We start from the raw sequence: 21025 nt of genomic DNA, 5'->3' as shown, positions 1-21025 counted from the left end.
ATTTTTGCTTCTAAAATACTTGGTAGTGCAACGTTCAAAATGAAATTGACCAAAAATATATTTTACTTGGAATATCCACTAATTAAAAGGGCTACCAATATGTATGCCAAATAATCTCAAACCTGCTCCCCCTCCCCTTCTCTATCTCACCCCACAGAGACACCATGTTTAAAGCAATATAAATTTGACACATAACACATTTAACAATGTTATTATTCATGGGGTTTTATTTCAAGCCAATATCTTACCAACATAGTCAAATCATAATGAGGGCTAGTCCGATTTTTTTTCTAACTTAAAACGAGTTCTACTTGTTGGTCTCTAGTAGTGATAAAATATCTTGATTTGATAGGCAAGCATATTTAAACCAAAACTTTTTTGGTATTTACTTCAGGCCCTAAGACATTATCAATGATAAAATTGTTAATTACAAGTATATTTGATTTTCTTACTGCTTTCCACTTTCTTTAATATATAAATAAATGTAAATCTTGAACAAAAGAAAAGCCTGCCTGAACATGGTAGAAATAAATGGTAATTTCTCTAAAAAAATATTTACTCAAGATCTTGCCCCAATACATTACTGGTTTAAGTTTCTTTTCAAAGATATACTATTAACTCTTCTTGACATTTCTAAACATCTTTGGTTTCTTGGCCCTCCCATCATGTCCTGAAGATGTGTGTCTGCGTGGTCGGTTTTGCTGCCGTGACTTGTTGCTGAGGACATCTTGAAAGAAGTCAAGGAAAGGGATACTGTGACATTAGAAATCATTTTATAGCACTTTATAGGTGACATGGATAGCTCCTTATGTTAAAATTTAAAAATTTTAAAATGTTATGCTATCTGTTGAGCCAGGTTCTGTCCAGCTAAAAGAGCAATCGAAATGTTTGTTTTCTCAGATATGGGACTCACCACTTTACTTTTTAAAACAACCCCTTGATCAAAACCCACAAATTCAGATAAGAATGTCAACTACAAAATAAAATCCCCCCCCAAAAAAAAAAAAAATTATCATAGAAGTAACTGTGGAATAATTTTGGTGGCAGAAATCACCTTTAATTTATCTAAATAGTATTTAAAAGTAAGAGTTTTAAAACCAAATCAAGTCCATCATACAAGTCAGTTCCTATTGCTTAAAAGGTAGGTAGTCCAGAAACAAGAAAGACAGGCATACAGTACTACAGATGGTACATGCGGGCAAAATACCCCATTAACAATCATATAACTACACAATGCATATTGAGTCTGACCTTTATATTCGTTATTGATTTGCCTTAGAAATTTTCTTTGCATTATAAAAGTAACCACACATACTTGGTTGAGGAATCTATCTTTATTATTAAAAAAAAAATCTTTTAAAAACCAAAAGAACAATTTTAAAATCACATATTAATTATGATCTATCCATACCTTCTAGCTGTGTCTATGAAAGTAACAAGACTGAACTAAGTTTAGTTATTCCTCATCCAATCATTGTCAATTACACATTGGCACAAAATGTCAGTTTATGTGGAATTTTACCTAGATTAATATGTTCATCTTGTATCATTGTCTTACAAGTCGAAATTTATCACCTAACATACTACCCAATAAAATATTTTCCAGGGTTGCCAGTTCACGGGACAAAAATTTACTGAACTTTTACACAAAAACGTTGGTCAACCCATATCTGAACAATGGACAAAAGACAAAATATTTACTGTTCAATAAATGACATGGCATTATAGTTAAGGATAACAAAGGAGTGTCCTGATTTATCAGCTCACCATGCGCAGGCTTTTGACTTTGCTCGTCACCAAAATTATTCCACAGTTACTTCTCAGATTTCTTTTTTCTTTTTTTGTTTAGATTTTATTTTGTAGTTGACATTCTTATCTCAATTTGTGGGTTTTGATCAAGGGGTTGTTTTAAAAAGTAAAGTGGTGAGTCCCATATCTGAGAAGGCCAAATGGGTATTCTACCACTCTTGTGGAAACCACTGTATTAGTATTATCATCATCGTTATCATAAATGTTGATATGAGCAGGAATAAACCAAAAAACTCTAGAAACTCATATGAATAAAGCATCTAGTTAAAAAAAGGATACCCAAATCAACGTAAGGAGCTGTGGCAAACCCAAAAGATCTGGCCACTTTGGAGACATCCAGTTTGCCGACATCAAAGATCCCCTTCATTTTGTGTGTGGCATATGACCTGATGTAACCTTTGAACCCATCCTGACCTGCCTTGTGTAGGAAGTAGTTCTTGCTCATCAATTTTTCTAGCTATTGAGTGGTGGATTAAGATAAATGATTAATAAAATACATATAGAGCAGAAAGCCAAAATATTACAATATTCAAAAATATATTTTAGACCAAGAATATAAACCGGCCAAAACATGACCAAAATTGTTTACTTAAAAATAGAAAAAAATAATCCATTCAGATAAAAAATAAGATTATTGGAGTAGAAAATAAAACCATGAAGACCATGAAGGTAGACAGGACACGGGATGAACAAAAAAAAACAAAAGAAAGTCACAAGAATATTTTAACATGAAGAATAAAATACCATTAAAAAAAAAATATATATCTAAAATGTATTGTAGACTCAAAACTGAATACAAAAATCAGACCACGATATTGGCTTTCATTTAAGCAGTAGTCCTCCTCTGAGTCTAAATCGAAACTCACCTGTGGTTGGATGTTGGCCACTTTGGACCATGATAGCTGGAACTCCTTGATTTCTATCTTGGCCAGTCGTAAATATCGTAGGAAAGCCAGTTCTTCTGGTGTTAGGAACAACAAGGCATTACCCCTCCCACCCTCACCACGAGCAGTACGACCTACGCGATGGATATACTCCTGAAAATAAGAAAATGAGAAAATCAAGTTTGTAATCCTATTGCAACATGAATAACTTTTGTTGGAGTAAATGTTAATTAACCATATTCAAGGTAAAAATTGGCCATTGTTTAGAAAACATATTCTTAGGGTAAAAATTTGGATTCACGGCCCAAGCAGCTTATAAACGAAACTGTTCTGCTTGTGAGGATGATAATAACAGCAGTGATTGAGATGGCAGATGTGATCTCATTTTTGACACTTTAGCGACAATCCCAAACTTGCCACAGACTCTTAAATCAGAGACTTCTCAGTCTCAGTCATGATGGCAATAATACTGGTGATCATGACTACGGTTGCCAAAGGAAAACTCATGAAAGATTATCCTTTACTTTCTTTTTTTTTTCCCCCAATGACAAGGCTGCCAACCTGAAAACTTGAGCACTCTCATTCTCTTCCAATATTCCATCACTCATTATTCTCTTATTAATGGCTGCAAAATGTTCTGGGTTTCGTCCAGTGCCCTCGAGTACAGCTCTTAATATAACCAAGTGTGGAGTAACTGGCTATAGTCATAGATGGTTAATATAAAGAATGTTGATGGATATCTAAAAAAAAACAAAAAATTGAGATTTTATAAAGCGCAATATCCACTAAACATGCCCAAAGCGCTTTACAGGGGGTCCCTAGCCAACAGCAATATTTAACAAGACATGATGTATGTTTGGGGATATTACATTTTTTCCAACAGAGACAACACTGTTAACAACCAGGTATTCTTTTACACCGAAATAACGTGAGAGAATGTGTGTAAGAACATTTTCCAAGGACTCAACTATGTGCCGCTCAGAGCAGAGCACGAACTCAGGACCTTTCAGTCCAAAGACAAGTGATAGCCTCATAATTTATGAATAATGAAAAGTAAACCAAAAACTGATGATCTAGTAACAAAATCATAATAATTATAGCTTTTTAGAGTGTTGAAAAGGTGTAGACAAAATATTAACTCATCCACTCTTATCTGAACCTTTTAGAAACGATCTCTGCTATTCTACTGCTGCTAGACTTAGTTTTTCGATAATTCTTTACCATTAACCCAGAGAAATACACAAAAAATGACTGATTTTTCCATATCTTTAAAAAGTAGTATAGGATTAAATTCTATGTGAATGTTACAATGACAACCTTTTGGCATAGCCCCAGCTACTATCTGAATATCTCAAAATCTATTCTACGAAAATTTTATATTATTATGAACATAACATAAAAGTTAGCGGATCTGAAAATGGATCATTTTGAAGGCAGCTAAGCACCCCCTCACCCCTCATCACTGCTATGAAGGACATTTAAACCCATTGCTTACCTTAGGGTCATCTGGTGGGTCATACTGTACAATCCAATCCACCTGGGGAATATCCAGTCCTCTGGCTGCCACATCTGTACACAATAATATCCCACTGTCAGCATTGCAAAAGTTGAAAAAAGTCTGTGTGCGCTTGTTTTGGTGCTGTTTACCCTGAATAAATTTGAGGAAAGTATTGCATTAAAGTATAAATCAAACCAAATAAATAAAGCTACAATCCAAATTTATCCAGTGAAGAAATCAATTCAAGACACACAGAATCAATTGCACATGATAATCATGAAAAAGGAATCTTCTTGATATATTATTCTACCACAGTGGTAACAACTGGGTGAAATAAAGGCTATAATTGTGTACAACTAATATATTATTTGTTTGCAGTTTGTTGGTTATCCTGATATGCTACCCTCAACAGAAAGATTTCGATGCAATTTTTGTGAACAATGAATAATTTAAATTTAGCATGCAAGCGCTTGAATGGAGATCAAGAAAAAATGACTTGACAAAGGAAGTCATTGTATTTTGAAATGTTATTCTGCAAAAGGAGAAAAAAAACAAAACAAGCATTGCTGTATCATAAGACTTACATGTATACAAATGACTTCCAGGTCAATGTAGTTGAGGAGATTGGTGTAGAATTGGACAGCTTTGCAAGATGAAAGAAAGACCATAACTTTCTTTTTCTTGTTCTTCTTAAGGAAGGTGAAGAGCAACAAAAACCGTTTGTCTGATTCGCAAACCACATAACCCTGGAGAAGGAAGAGGATAATTAGAAAATAAAAGCAAAGGGCAATTCAAGATTCTAAACATTGTACATGATACTTAACCAATCCATAGGGTTCTTTGTGCTCAAGTTTCTCTTGTGCTACATAGAACGAAGAAGTTCTAAAGAAGTACTTGCCACCCAGTCTATCACAAAGAACTTTCCTCAGTCTAGTCTGAAGCTAAGACAACATAAAATGCTTCATTCAGACAGGCACAAACAACATCGCCACAAAAGGGTAGACCTGCCAACCTTACCAGAATGAAAAATGTATTCTATAACCCTAAAAAGTGAATTTTTAAAGCAAAAAGTGTATTTTGTCCGCACATATGTAAAAAAAGTGTGCACTATAGATAGTATGCAGATGACGTCACTCAGGCCTTTGTTACTGTTTTTGCCATCCGCGTTTGTGAGTTGTTCTCACTATACTGTATTAACCAGACTATAAAAGTTCATGGTTACACAGAGTTTGTGTGTTGGTCCGTTATACTTCCGGATGGCAATGTTGTGAACTCCTTGGCCAAGCGCATTCTATCAATACTAAAGTTTATATAAAAGCTAACACCAAACCCAAATCAAAATAAACTCTGATCTTCATCATTCAAGCAATCTCTAGTGATTACAAAATTATTGATTATCGAGAAACTAAAACTTAATGACCATTATAAATTAGTATAAGGCTCAGCAATTGCAATATTAAAGGAAATAGCTTTCCAAACACTCAAAGAAATGACCAAAAGACCCCAAACATGTTGGTAGTATTGATGCTAGTGTCATTGGAAGAAGTGGTGGTTGTTGTAGCGATGGTGCTCTAGTGGTGGTGGTGATGATGATGATGAAGCTGTGGTAGCGGTGGTGGTAGAAGTGATTTGGTGGTGATTGTGGCAGTGACAATGCTGTGATGGCAGTTGTAGAAGTGGTGATGCCATGATGGTGATGGTAAGAGATGCTGAAGTACCAAATGAAGTCGTGATGGTGATATCTGCTAGCCCAGTACATCAGTTATGAGTAAGTTTTGAGATAAAATATTTGGGAGAGTGGTCTTCAATTCAATAGATGACATTTTGCAACAGTAGCAAGATATTTTCCATATATGTTATCTAATGATCCATCTCTCTCTCTCTCTCTCTCTCTTTTTTTTTTTTTTTGGAGCATTCACTACTACTATTACTACTACTACTACTACTACTATTACTTTGATCAAATGATGGGAAATTCGCAAGTATGCAATATGCAAAGATAAGTTAAATACTTCTAAAATGGTTCTAGAGAATTCATTTTGAACCAAATACCGTTCCTAAAGCTGCCCACTTTGTAATTCAAGACTCGTACAAAATAATTAAGAAAAAAAAAAAGATCGTTATAAAGTTTATAAATCAAAATAGAGTAATTTTAGTTATTATAACGGGAGATAATCCATTTATGTTTAAACTTATTAGCAATACAGTTTTTAATTGAAGGCTTCATAGTCAAAGATGGTAGTTCAATTAAATTTTCATTTAGAATTTTCTATTTAATAAGTGGCAAAAGCTTAAATGTGGTCTGAGATTATTTAAAGTATAGAATAATCTTAATATGCATAAATATATGCATAAATCTATGCAAATCCTCAAAAATGTATGAGGAAAATATAGGTGAAAACCGGCATCATAAAACCAACTGAAATGATAACTATAGTACTAAATGTGACGCATCATTCATTCTGAATAACGGTCAACAGTTGGTGTACGTTTTGTGTGTATATCAATGCATCAAATGTATCATCAACATCATTCACATCACATATTTTTTAAAAAATCGTACTTTGGAATCTATCCGTGTATTTGGGTCCAAAAATCGTACTAAAATACGCGAAATCGTACTGGTTGGCAGGGCTGACAGTGATGCATAAGGCACCGACAAGATTCCTAAAGGTATCCCTTCAATTAATGTCCTCCCCATTTTTTATAAAGTTCATAGCATACCTCTTCTTCTCTTCCCATAGAACCTATATCAGTGCTAATCGGTGATTATTGCTCAAACACAGCACATACCCAAACCATTTCCATTGCTGCTTAATCTCATCAAAATTGTGCGCGTGTTGCTTAATCCAATATGTTGGGGGGCAGCATGGCACAGTGAAATAAATGGCCCTCACTTTGCACCTTGAAGCAGGGTTGCCAATGCAGAAGGCAAAAATTTACTGAACTTTTACACAAACACATTGATCAACCTGTGCCTGAGTGCTGAACTCCAGTAAAAAGACATTATGTGCTTACTTTTTTCCCCGTTTAGCAGGTGATTGGAAAATATACTGAGGGTTTATAAGATACTATACTGAATTCTGTAAATAATTGGCAACCTCGTTGAAGGCATCAGATTCAGCTTTATCAACCCCCCCCCCCAACTCACTTCTGGTGGTGCACTTAATATTGAATACTGATGATGACAAGCATAAGACACCAATAGTTGAGTGCAAACAGTCCTACATCCCAGAAAAATATATTCATAAATCCTACCTGTTCTAAACCTTCCACTGTTGCTTGATCTTTGGAGTCATCAACTCCAATGTAAAATGGTTCCTTTTTCAAAGATATTCTGGCCAAGTCCTCTGTCTTACGCGTGGGGGTGGCAGAGAATAACATCGTCTGCCTCTTTTCTGAAAAGATCATGGGCAAGAGAAGGGATAAAAATTCAGTGATCGAAAACAATAGAATGTATAAGTAGCACCATCTAAACAGTGAGAAGCTAACTACTTAGAATTAAGTTTTAAAAGTTTAATGGCTGTTGCAACATTTAAAGGACATATCAATGCTTTGGAACAAGAAAAAAAGTATGGAGCAAAACACTGGTCATTAAATTTATTTATTTTATACAAAACATTTGGGTAACAAACACTGCTCGCAAACAAACATACTTGAAATGTCTAAAATATTGAAGAAAAAAAAAAAAAAAAAAAAAAAGAGGATAAATATAAGGTCTAGTCTCTCATTCCACTGTTTCCCTCATAGCAAAGGCCTTCAATCGGGCATAGTTGAAAAACCAATTTGTCTTATCTTTGAACAATGACAAAAACTCTCTTAGAAATTGAGAGCAGATATGTAGGGAATAGAAGAGTCCACCAGAAGTATCTAAAAATCCTTGATGAAAAGATTAATGAAACTACAAATTTATAAATATTTATATAGAAAAATAATGACCAACAAAATGTTCATATTTGAGATGTCTTATATTTTTTTATGCCGGCTATTCCCGGTACTTTATCACATACACACACACCTCTTCACATTTTTATCATGTAAACCAATATTTCAGTTTTATTATTTTAAAAAACATCAAAGTCATGAAACATGACATATGCAGTTCTTACTGGGCAAAAGTCGTATAATCTTTTTCATGTCCTCTTCAAATCCCATGTCTAAGATTTTGTCAGCTTCATCAATAATCAAACACTGAAGGTTTTTCACCATAAACTCTGTTGTGTTCTGAAATCACAAAGAAATAACATGTCATATCACCACTTTTAGAAATGGATACCATATTACAGATATACAAACCCCCATCGCTATTCGCAACCTTTTATCTGCAAAAACTGATCAAATTTGTTTTGCTCTGAATGAATGTAACCAGAATGTAACCAAACATTAATTATAACTAACATATAAATTTACATATACAGTCCATTCCGGATAATCGCAACACCCTGGGATCAGTGAAAATGTTGCAATTACCCAAAGATTCAGTATCCTGACCACTATTGCAATATTATTTCTCTGAGTTTACACGGGCTTGATCACTGTGCCCAGTTGTCAAATCTTAGGATATTGTCAGTCTATATACAAGATTTTTTTTCTTTCCAATGACTTGTTTAGAAACATACAATGCGGCTATATTTATCACAATTGTTAACACTGTTGGAAAATTTGAACAGTTGTGAGAACTACGTTCAGGATGTCAGTGGTTTTGGTCATAATATTCCCCCATGGTCATTGACTTGAGAACAAAGAAATTCAATAAGGTTCAATCTATATAAGAAACAAATTATCAAATATTACCTGTAGGTGGTCCAGAAGTCGCCCAGGTGTTGCTACCAAAATGTTGATACCTTTTGCGAGCTTCTTGGCTTCCTCTTTCCGATTAGCGCCACCCATCACAAGCCCATACGTGTGGTGATGGTACTTGATTAACTCCTCCAAAACTCCAAATGTCTAAGAAAATAAAATAAATGAACGAATAACAAATAATAGAAGCTTTTGTACTTTCAACTAAAAAAATACTGAAGCTCAATGCTAAAATTATTCACTTGACTGCTCACTTAAAAATCTCACTTTTCACCAAATTCTCACTTAACTTAATAACAATGGCAAATTCCTTGTATATTTGCTTATGGTTCCTCAATGGGAGTGATCTCTATTCAAGTTTTCGTCCAACCAAGTCATCAATCACATGATTTGTTGCTGTCAAATGATTGGATATTTCTTAACAAATGTAAATGCGCTGCTTTGCTTATGAAAGTTGTAAACATACCCATGTGTCAAGCTGAAAAAAATGACCAATCGTTATTCAGATATTTCAAAAGCTGTGAACACTTTTCACTTTACTATGTAGGTCACTTTGAGCAAATTTTGTCATGTGACCAATGACCTTGAGCACATGGAAAGGTATTGTAGACCATCCCCATTATTTGTCTGACCTTTTAATTAAAATTATTTCAATTATTCACTTAAAACGACCCATAAATCTAAACCTCTTTATAATCCTCATTTTATGAAAAATATTGATACCCCTTTGTATTTTTTTTTTTAATCCCCAGAATCTGAAAAATTTGACAATATAACAATCCGATGATATTTGCAAAACAATTATTGATGTTACTGTTGCTCTGAATTACGTTTGAATACTTACGTATTGTAAAACCAATGTGAGAATAAGCATATGGTTAAAGAACATGAACCGTTTACAGTGGAATGCGAATTAAAATCAACACCTCTTGTTGGCTCTAAATTTTCTATTCTTTATCTAAGTGTATTCTATAAATAATGGTTAACGTCAACTAATCTTTATAGTCCAGCAGTATTGACTTTATCAGGATTCTACTGTTGTTCTTCCTTGCATAATTTGCTTCATTTCAATTCTTGAACATTCAAATATTGAAAAATACATTTTAATTTAAAAAGGTGTTTTAAAACAAAACCTGCTTGGGATATTGAATGCATAAGCATTCCCAAGACATACTGTGCTAGTAAAAGTGTTAACAGTTTATATTATAGCCCACTGTATTATGAACTAACTTTGATAGGATATCTCATAGACTTCCAACTATAGTCATTCGACTATTCAAAATATTTCTATTATATTTCCCGTTTCAAAATTTTGCCTAATTTTCCTGTATTCTTTTTTGATACCTCCAACTGCCATGGTCTAGCAAAAGTAAGCCTGAAATTCCTATGCTAGCCAAATGTTCCTCTCCTAAAGTCTACATCTAAGTGAAAAAAGTCATCTTGGTGAGAGAAAAAGAAAACCCTTTTATTTCTCTCTTTCCTCGCTTAATACCTCTTGTTAATGTAAAATCGGACATTTTGAATTTGTTTAAATTCCTGGGTTAGCATGTCTTGGACCTTAAAGCATATTAAAATACAGGACATCTAATCAGTATGAAGTCCCTAAGAAAACAAGATATAGTCACATTAAAGAAACCCAAGTAAAATAAAAAAATAAAAAACCTGCATGGAGAGCTCTCTGGTAGGGGAGATAATGACGACACCAGTTCCATTACGTGGCATAAATCGACATTTGTAGATGAGCTCAATAGCTGGCACCAAGAAAGCAAGAGTTTTACCACTGCCAGTCTTTGCAGCTCCCATCAAATCTCTGACAACATAGCAGAAGGTTTGACATAGAAATAATTTTACAAAATAAATGGGGAAGTAAAGGGAAATAACCAATTAATAAAGTTTATCTTTATAAGCATTTCATTTTCTGATTGAATGCCTTCTTATCAAAGATGTTGATTCAATTTTGTTTTCACTTAACACAATCTCTGTAACAAATAGTGAAAAGTATGAAAAAGATAAGAGAACATGTAAAATATATTCCATATTTACATGCATAATTTTATGCAAATCCTCAAAACAGTATGAAAAGTGGTAGTGAAAAAAATGTGTTATATATATATAAGTGAATCTAATAAAGAAATGGTTTAAAAATCAACCAAATTCGACCGTCACAAACTGGCACATTATACCAGTAATTTCCCAAATCCCTGAAAAATTCCCCACTCGCTGGGGCACCCTGAGTTTTGATAATTGTCCAAAAAGTTTAGTCAACCAAAAAAAATGTATCTGTATAGAAGACTGACTGACAGAATAATACCCACCTTCCCTCCAAGAGATATGGTATGGATTTATACTGAATCTCTGTCATGTGTGTGAATCCCATGTCTTTGATGCCATCCAGAGTTTCTTCACACACCTTGTCCTTTAACGATTCAAATGATGTGTCACCCAGACTGGTAAGTGTTGCTACTGAGGAACCTGGAACTGAAATTTCAAGAAAACGGGTTGAAATAAAAAGTCTGTTTATAGGTCATATTAGTTACAGTAAAAACGAAGATGATAGAGCAAATAAAAGTTAAAAGTACAAGAGAAAAAGTAAGACAAAAGTGGACTGGTTTAAATAGGGAACAGATGATCCATGAGCAATCTATCAATGTCCTATTTTACATTACCGAAAAGTTCCACCCAGACACAAACAATAGATCCTGCTATGAAGGATAAAATCAAGTGCAAAGACAGAGAGCAACATGGAAAGGGAAGACTGATAAAGCGTGACACTGCTCCAAAAAAAAAAAGAAAAAAAGACCTCTCCATGGGAGGATATAAATGGACGATTATAAAACATAAACTACAATTTTAACCGTCACATTCATAAAATTGCTTCTTGTTTAACACTTCAAACTTCAAATGAAAACGAGGCTGTGCCAAAATGAGTTCATAAGGCTTTAACACAAAGCTCTCTCCTCAAAAAGGACAAATGACAATGACAAAAACAAAATGTTAAAAAAAAACTCAAAAGTAAATTTAATTTAAAAACTTTGTGAGGGCATTCCTGTTCATTTCTTGTGGCACAAGATCAGATTTTTGATTATTGAATCCAAAGAAACCCATAGTTGTTCAAAATAACTTGATTTTGATATTGAAGCATTATAGAAACCACATCTAAAGCCCCCCATAGACGCCGACATCCGCTGGTAGCGGGACGGATGACCTATCGCTTTGACCCCATCCCTGCGTTTATCGCAGATGATTTTTGCCCACATACGGGGAGATATTTTTTTTAGGCGATCAGCGATCGGGGGCGTGGCAGTATAAAAAAGTGGACAATTTTTTTCGGATTTTCGCTGTTTTCACGTCGGATTCGTGATCAGCGTCAAATTTACAATAGGTTTGATACTAAGAACTGTGTGTTTACTCCAAAAATTGGTGAAATTAGAAATAAATTTTAATTAATAGCGAGGCTATGTGGCCGACAGAACCGATCCCAGTTACTGTCTGTTATTCTATCTTTCGTCTTGCCACAATAGTGATTACTTCTCACTAAATTATATCAATTAGACTGTTGAAGGAACGAAATTGACATCATTCCACTCTTTGTTATTGTATTAAGGCAGTCATTTTGGTAATTAGTTCTCACTAAATTATATCAATCAGACTTTTAACGTTCAAGGTTACTCGTAGTTTTGTATGACGGTACGTTATTTCCGACTGGTGGATGTTGCGAGCATTTTACCTAAACTCATAGCATCAATAACCGTCCAAGATATTCGCATCATATGTAGCAATAGCTATAATAATCTAACATGTCGAGAGAGAGAGAGAGAGAGAGAGAGAGAGAGAGAGAGAGAGAGAGAGAGAGAGAGAGAGAGAGAGAGAAGAGAGAGAGGAGAGAGAGAAAGAGAAAGAGAGAAAAATTTACTTGCGCTATATATACCGCTATATTCAATAAAGGTGCTCAAATCACTTTATAAGGGTCTTTGGCCAACATAAAAACATGTTAGACGAGACATGACTGTTAAGCGATATTGCAATTGTTTCCCGACAGAGACGACGCTGTAAACAGCGAGGTACTCATTTTAACAGTGAACAAGGTGAGAGAATGCGAGTAAAGAGCCTTTTCCAAGGACTCAATTATGCGCCACTCAGAGCGGGACTCGAATCCAGTACCGTCCGATCCAAAGGCGAGTGTCATTTCACAAGATCACATGCATAGCCGCACAAAAAAGTGATGAAAGAATAGATTCATATGTATTGAAGGAGGATAGAGCGGATGGAGTGAGTAAAGTTCTTGGATATTTATAGAAGGAACCAAATTGACGTCACTCATCTCATTGTTATTGTTTTTTGACACCCATTTTTATGATTAGTTCTCATTAAAATATATCAGACTATAACGTTCAAGGTTCCATGTAGATCTTTGGGCTGGAGTGATATTTATGGCTGGCGGACTTTGTGAGTATTTTAATTTAACACAGAGCATCAATAGAAGGAATGAATTTGACGTTAGTCAACCCGTTGTTATTGCTTTTAGACAGCATTTTATAATTAACTTATCACTAAGTTATATCAATCAGACAATGAACGTTCGCGTTTGCAGTTTTGTGTGTTAATATGTTATACCCCGATGGAGATGTCGTGAGTACTTTTCCAATACGCATAACATCAATACATTTGCAATCCGATTTAAGTTTAAAAGCAACGTAGACCACGGAAATTTTTCCATTTTGTGGACAATAAAGATTTTTTATTTATCGTCATTATTATTATTATTACTATTACTATTATTATTATTATTATCATTATTATTATTATTACTATTATTATTATTATTATCATTATTATTATTATTATTATTATTATTATTATTATTATTATTATTATTATTATTATTATTATTATTATTATTTATAAAACAAATCGACAGTGTTCCCGTGGCAGGTTAAACGGGTACTCCTCGGGACTACTCGCATTCGCACCCCCCCCCCCACCACCACCACCACCACCACACACACGCACACAGCTCTTTTCTTTTTCTTTTTTTTTTGGGGGGGGGGCGTTGTTTGTAGATTATAATTCAAGGTTACAATGCCCACCCCATTCCAAGGCTTTTTGGCATCTGCCAATCCCAAATGTCTGTGTCAAGGTCGACCGCCATGTCGCGTCAACGGGTGAGGAGGAAAAAAAAAAAAAAAGAACTGGCATATTATTATATCATTACATTGAAAATTATGAAAACTATTTTTTATTTTGTATGAAATCCTTTATAAGTTTTACGATGAACAAGAACGAAACTTTTGCCATCTACCTCTTACTGGCGCAACATTTATAAAAATATTATTTTAAAAAAATAATAACACAGCATTTATTTGGCGCAATATCCACGTGCTCAAAGCGCTTTACAAGGGGTCCCAAGGCAACAGCAATATTAGACTTGAAAGACGAGACATGACGCCTGTCAGGCGATGTGACATTTTTTCCCAACAAAGACAACGAACGGCCATGTTCTCATTTTACACCTGAGTACGGTGAGAGAATGTGAGTAAAGAGCCTTTTCCAAGGACTCAACTCTGCGCCACTCAGAGCGGGTCTCGAAACCTGAACCTTCCGATCCGAAAGCGAGAGTCATACCACTTGATCCATCACAAAACAGGGAGGGGCACTTTTCTGTCGGCCACATAGCCTCAATATTAATTAAAATTTATTTCTAATTTCATCAATTTTTGGAGTAAAAACATAGTTCTTGGTATCAAACCTTTTGTAAATTCGACGCTGATCACGAATCTGATGTCAAAACAGCGAAAATCCGAAAAAAATTGTCCAATTTTTTATACTGCCACGCCCCCGATCGCCGATCGCCTCGAAAAATATTAAGCAAAGCGGGCTGTGCAGGCGATCGACCGTACCTAGGTTTATCGGCCAGGTATTTGGCCACACACATTGCGTTTTCACCCCGGTTTGCCTGATCGTGGTTCGGACGCCTATCAAAACCGTGCGTGTATGGAGCCTTTTAGGACGAAAAATAATACAGAAATCATATATGGCGCTACATTCTGAAACATCAGACTAAGACTCACAATCTGAAATGCGTTTTTAAGCAGAAAATTATCTTATTTCATGAATTTTTAAAAAATCTATTACTTATATATATAATATTTATTTATATCTTTTGGGCTCTTAAAAACATGACATGAATCGTTACCCCCCCCCCCCACCTTTCCATAAACAAAAGACAAAAGATGCAAGGAGACAGATGAGACCAATGGCACAAAATGACTTTCACACAGTTGGAATTAGACACATGAAACATGTATAAATACTTACGTTCATTCTGTTCATGGGGGCTGATCTCTTTCCTGCCTTCCTCCTCTCCTTCATCATCGCTTGCCATCTCCACATTCTGTTCACCACCTGCTTCCTCTTCATCATCACTGCCATCTCCATTTTGAGACTCAATCTGTAAGTCTAAATTGTTGACAAATAAATAAAATGATGAAACTCATGTTGGTGTTGCCGCATGAATCCATTTGGTATAAAAATGCTTGCACATGTAAACATTTTTGAACAACCTGACAAACTTTGAAAACAATATTTTGCAGTAATTGGCAATCATCGGAGATAACTACAGCTTGATGGGCACACATTAAAAATATGTTTCAGTATGAGCACTTAGGCATAAATAGTACCTCATGTGGTGCTCTCATTGTGAAGATGCCAAATATAGACATGACAAGTTTTTATATTTATTATAATCCTGCATTGAAGCATTAATTGCAGATCGTTCCAAAACTTATTATTATCCAAGAGACCCTGATATTGGCGGTCTCGTCTTATTTTTCTCCCTTCTTTTGGGCATTACCATCGCGGCCAACTTTCCAAAGAGCCAAAGTGAGACACCCTTCAGCACAATACCGTCATTACTTAAAACAGCAGTATCCTTGGACTATTATATAATGTAATGTTCCTTTTTCTTTTCACAGATTGCCAAATCCCAATTTTATCAGGACAGTTGCCGCTATCATAAAATTGCTTAGTGCCCATTCCTCAAGCTGTCTTTGTCTCGGTTGAAAGGATAAAATGATTGCATATCATTCAGCATACAAATAATTTCAAATGCTGAAAATCTTTACCAATTTAGTTAGAGGAGCAGTGTGAAGCAAAAGCAAATGGCCCCAGGAAAAAGCTTTGAGAGAGAAACCACAATGAAACTGATTGGACTCTGATTTTACAAATCTATTGAGGGAGTCAATTTACACAGCCTGACCTGTTCTTTAAGCCGGGATGCCTTAATAATAAAATTTAGGATATTTCAAATTGGTTGTGCAGTTGTTTAATTAGTTTGCTTTAGTTTGTGTCTTCAATTTTAGTTTAGTCTGGAGAAGGAGTATTTTGTCCATAAACAAATGTGAGAATGTCTCCTCTTGTTGTTAAGGCCAAACAGAGTTTGTTAATCAGTTGTTTGATATTTTTTTAACAACACATCATGAGAATTTCTCATTTTGAAGGTCTCCATTTTCTTTCGACTTGTATTGTGTTGATATTTTTGTTTCTCTAATAAATGCATCAATTTAAACTTCTTCATATGTTGCAAATTTGCCCACCACAGCTAACTTCACTCATATTATTCTTCAACATTGATGTCTCTTGTCTTCCCTGTGGCAGGTTTGGTCTATTCCCTATCCCTTGCTATTGATCGTATGAGAGGAAGGATGTGCAAACTTACCTGATTTATCATGAATTTGTTTTTCAGCTGCAATCAAGCCTTTCAACTCTCTTCGTTGCCTTTTGAGTTTCTTAAGCTCTGATTAAATGAGGGAAGAAAAGGAAAAAAAGGAAAGAATGAATGATTTGGTTTTTCCAGGTAGTCTGATTCCAGCCTCTATGCAGGTGCCGATTAACAATTGGAAAAGTGATAACTTGGGTTAAATTTTAATAAACACAATTTCACTTGATCACTGTCACACTACTTTTCAAAGTATCTGAAAATAAATGGGTTTGGTATCATATTAAAGAGCAGAGATCAAGCTTTCCTTTGGTGTGATTGACATCATTGTAGGCACATGTTTACTCACAATTTGTACTTTGATAAAGATAACGCCATTTAAAAAATAAAATTATTTTTATCAAATTTGAGAGTGTAAAAATAAAAACAGAATAAAAGAAAGCTTGTCTTGAAAGCTAATTAATTTATCTTGTGCCGAATTTCATCAAAATTGAAGGGATTGGAGTATGTTTAATTTTAGCCAACAGTGACCAACAATTTTTTTTCCATGCATAAGCCCCATTTCAACCAGTAGCCAGCTTATTGAGAGGCTGACCAGTGGTTGAATACGATTCAATAGTCTGATGTCACACCACCCGGCAACGGCGGCCATCTTGGTTCTAAACAAAGAAAATTTATTCTTCATGCTGGCTAGAACGTTTCATATGCCTTGTGATCAGAATATGTAAAAGTCGAAACATCATGAAATTTATGTTTTTTTCCCCTCTGGATACACTTTTATGCTCGCCGGGGAAATATTTCATAAGGGCGTCCGCCATTGTTCCGATAGTTTAGAGCCAGTGTTACTAAGTTACCATGCGTCATTAGGAAGGAAGTGACGTTACGACTGTTGAAGAGTATTCCCAGTCACAGATTTTGAGCTTTTCATAATGGTAAAAAAAATTTGAGTACTACAGTGCAAATCATCATATAATAAGACTGGAACCATATTCATATCCTACACCCAAGAGTTAGACAAGGCATCATATCAAATGATTGTTAAAGGCCTACTTATATTATAAAATTATTTTTTTCCAAAGTGACATTAAAATAAAAGATGAAAAAGAAAATAAAGAAAAATTAAAAACTACAATAAAAGTGTTGATCTCTGAGAAGCTTGCCAAACAGTGTTAATAATTAAGTACAAATCACACATGGCAAACACCTACACTCCAAATAAACCAAGGTACGGTCGACTCTGCTTAATCACACATCCTCAGGAGTTCGGATTAGCGTGTCGATTAAGCGGAAAAACCAAAAATAGAAGCTATGCACCAGTTTTCATGTGCCATTCAAATAGGACATTCCTCTCTTGAGTTTTCTATGGGCTCATGACCGTCCTGTTCAAGACATGGCACACGGTGGTGCTATTTACTACTATCAATCAAGAACAGCCAGGGTGGCAACTCAGTCTCTGGGGAGACCTACCATAAGCTACTACATCCCAAGTATTCTTGTTCTAGTAGGGGGTTTGGGAGGGGGGAAACTTTTTAAAAAAAAAGTCTCCCCCCTCCCAAACCCCCTACAAGAAGTTCTAGAGTGTAGAGGGTTTGTTGGGAGGGGGGAGACTTTAAAAAAAAAAAAAAAGTGTCCCCCCTCCCAAACCCCCTACTAGAACAAGAATACTTGGGCTTGGGATGCAGTAGCTTATGGAAGGTCTCCCAGTCTCTGTGCAAACAAAAGTAAGAGTAAGACCTCACGCCTTAACTTTAACCAATGCCCAATTTTCTGTCGTTCTCATACTCATAACAACAATAACTATAACAACATTCATGATTCATATGATGATAAATTGTCATTAGGGAGTTTAATAGAAATTCTAAATGTACCTCACACACTTGAAACCAATGTCATATGAAAGAGCTGGCAACACAGATTACAAAACAGTTTGAATTTTGTTTGTATCTTGATTAAAAATGTAGTTACGGCAGTTCAAAGTCTGAAATTTCAGACCGATTTTTACCCCAAAATTACCATTGCAAAGTTGTGACCGAAATCGCGTGATGTTAATAAAAAATGGTTAAAACAGTCAATATGGAGTTCTTATCATATATTTTATACCAAAATGTTCGTCTTATCGAGGACAATGCATTTACATTAATAAAGAGGAAGATAAACATTTCAAATTAACACATTATTACATAATATGACGCAAATGTTACATAATCAAAAACTCGGCTAGACGTAAGAAACAATTTGCTCTATCACTTTTGGATTTATCCCCAATATTTCACTGAAACAATTGCAAATAATCCCCTCTTCTAATTAATACATAGAGAATAAAAAAGGGTTTGAGAGTATTTAAATGAAAAGATATAAACATGTTGTGTAATGACATAATGAGTTTATATTTACCTATGGCAATTTAATTGCATATAAATAAAATGGTAGATTGAAAAAGTTCAAATAAATTGAAACAGATTCCCTATTATACCTAATTAGAAGGAAAATTCTGGCTTTTAATACTTTAAAAAATTCTGCTGAACCACTTTGGGTTTATTGCTATTACATCATTTGAACTGACAATTAATATAATTTTATCCCCCCACCCCCTCCCCCCCTTCTCTCTCAATGTATGGGGGTGTCAAAACTAATAGAACTTCTTACCATAATAATTATTAAGGCTAAGGCCTTTAGAATATGGATACAAATGATAAACATATCTAAACATATGGGAAAGAAACTTGATGACTTGATGGCAAAGTAAAATAAAATTAAATTAAAGCAATTGGTATTTTTAAAATATCGATATTATTAATATCGGATTTCACAAAGAGAAGAAATATACGAACTTTTAAAACAAAAACTATAAAATGCTTATAAATAAAGTTGGAAAGTATGTATTCAAAATAAAAACATAGCAAATAATAGTACTGAAAATATAATGGACTAAATTTAACATAATACATAACTAAATTTAAAATATCGATATGAATATCGATATCGTCCGGCAGCCATGATGAGAAGATAATGTAAACAAGGCTTTTCGGCGCAGAGTTAAAAGGTGTCTGCGCATCGATATAGAGCCCTGAAATTTGGCATGAATAAAGTTTAGATGTTATTCTAAAAACAAGCGTTTAAATTTTAAAAACACACGCGGTAAATAAAAAAATAAATGCATTTGAAAATTGCCAAATTTTAACTTCATATAACTTCTGGAATTATTAATGGATTTTTCCTTAATTGGCACCATTTAAAAGGAAATTGAAAGACGAAAATAGTGATATCAAAATATCTGCGATATTCCTCTTTACAACGAAGTTATGCATCTTTAATTGAACCCCCCAAAACGCGAACGGCAATTTTCGGTCACAACTTTCCTATGGGCGAGTTGGGTCAAAATTTGACTGCCACTGCTGCTGCTTACTAAACTGCCTATTGTCATTCCTGTTCCGACCTCATACTCGTCCATGTTAACTTTTCTTGTGTATTGTCTCTAAGATTCTTTAACTTTAAACCTCGTACTTGTACTTCGTTCAGAAGGCAAGGCAAGCTTAATCTTAAAAGTAGAAGAACAGTACAAACCATCATTATCATAGAAATAAAAATAAAAATAAATTTTTTAAAATGGAAACAAATTGGTCGTGAAACTGTAGGTACTAAAATGTGGCCTAAGAAGTCAAATTCTTAGCTTTGCAGAAGAATCACAAATGAAGTGGCTTTCACAGCTCTTTAAGAGTGCTTTTTAAAAATACCTTTCCCTTCAAAATTTCCACTGGCAATAGATTCTTTGATCTGTTTTAATCTCATGCGATGATCTTTCGGAGCCATGTTGGTTGATTTTCACTATGATCCACTGATCCACTTCCGTTTATCTAGTTTCGCTTTCTATTCTTATTTTTAATGTAGCCGTTCTATTGTTCCTATCCTATCAATTTCTTTATTTGTCCGTCCATATGGACAAAAATATTCTCATTCATCTGTGCGACAAAAATAAATGTATCAAATTGGACTAGAAATGAAAAAAAAAACTACACGGTGCTGTCCAATTTTCGTCTACATCTTAATAGACTTTAAAAATATATCGATAGATTAAGAATTAGGAAGACACTACTCAGTTATTTAAAAAGCGTCAAACCCGAAACTTGCGACCAATTTGTCAATAGGTAGATCGATGGACATATATATATATATATATATATATATATATATATATATATATATATATATATATATTATATAGATGGATGGATAAAAAGGTATATAAATAGATAAATAGATAGATGTATAGATAGATAGATAGATAAATAGATAGATAGATAGATAGATAGATAGATAGAT

General features: G+C 34.5%; 1 protein-coding gene across 1 annotated transcript; it reads right to left on the bottom strand.

Moving 5' to 3' along the window:
• Positions 1 to 205: 205 nt before the first annotated feature.
• Positions 206 to 20561, bottom strand: LOC144968246 (uncharacterized). Its single transcript, XM_078906395.1, has 13 exons — positions 20440 to 20561; positions 16706 to 16783; positions 15307 to 15447; positions 11307 to 11469; positions 10654 to 10801; positions 8986 to 9138; positions 8301 to 8415; positions 7450 to 7589; positions 4776 to 4937; positions 4189 to 4341; positions 2676 to 2846; positions 2089 to 2266; positions 206 to 727 (listed from the first exon to the last, which is right to left on the bottom strand). The coding sequence occupies exons 1-13, from the start codon at positions 20513 to 20515 to the stop codon at positions 615 to 617; spliced, it is 1791 nt and encodes a 596-aa protein (XP_078762521.1). The 5' UTR covers positions 20516 to 20561; the 3' UTR covers positions 206 to 614.
• Positions 20562 to 21025: the final 464 nt, after the last annotated feature.

This window comes from Berghia stephanieae, chromosome 3, assembly GCF_034508935.2.
Source record: "Berghia stephanieae isolate SIO BIC M18660-M18661 chromosome 3, UCSD_Bste_1.3, whole genome shotgun sequence".
NCBI classification, from domain to species: domain Eukaryota; kingdom Metazoa; phylum Mollusca; class Gastropoda; order Nudibranchia; family Aeolidiidae; genus Berghia; species Berghia stephanieae.
The sequence above is the reverse complement of the archived record's forward strand: the minus strand, read 5'-3'. Positions and strand labels throughout refer to the sequence as shown.

Coding starts and splice junctions, on each gene's coding strand:
- LOC144968246 (XM_078906395.1), bottom strand. CDS start 20,515: ATGGCTCCGAAAGATCATCGCATGAGATTAAAACAGATCAAAGAATCT. Junction 2,267..2,675: donor TGGCCAACATCCAACCACAG/GTGAGTTTCGAT, acceptor ACCACTCAATAG/CTAGAAAAATTGATGAGCAA. Junction 728..2,088: donor AGCTCCTTACGTTGATTTGG/GTATCCTTTTTT, acceptor ACTTCTTTCAAG/ATGTCCTCAGCAACAAGTCA.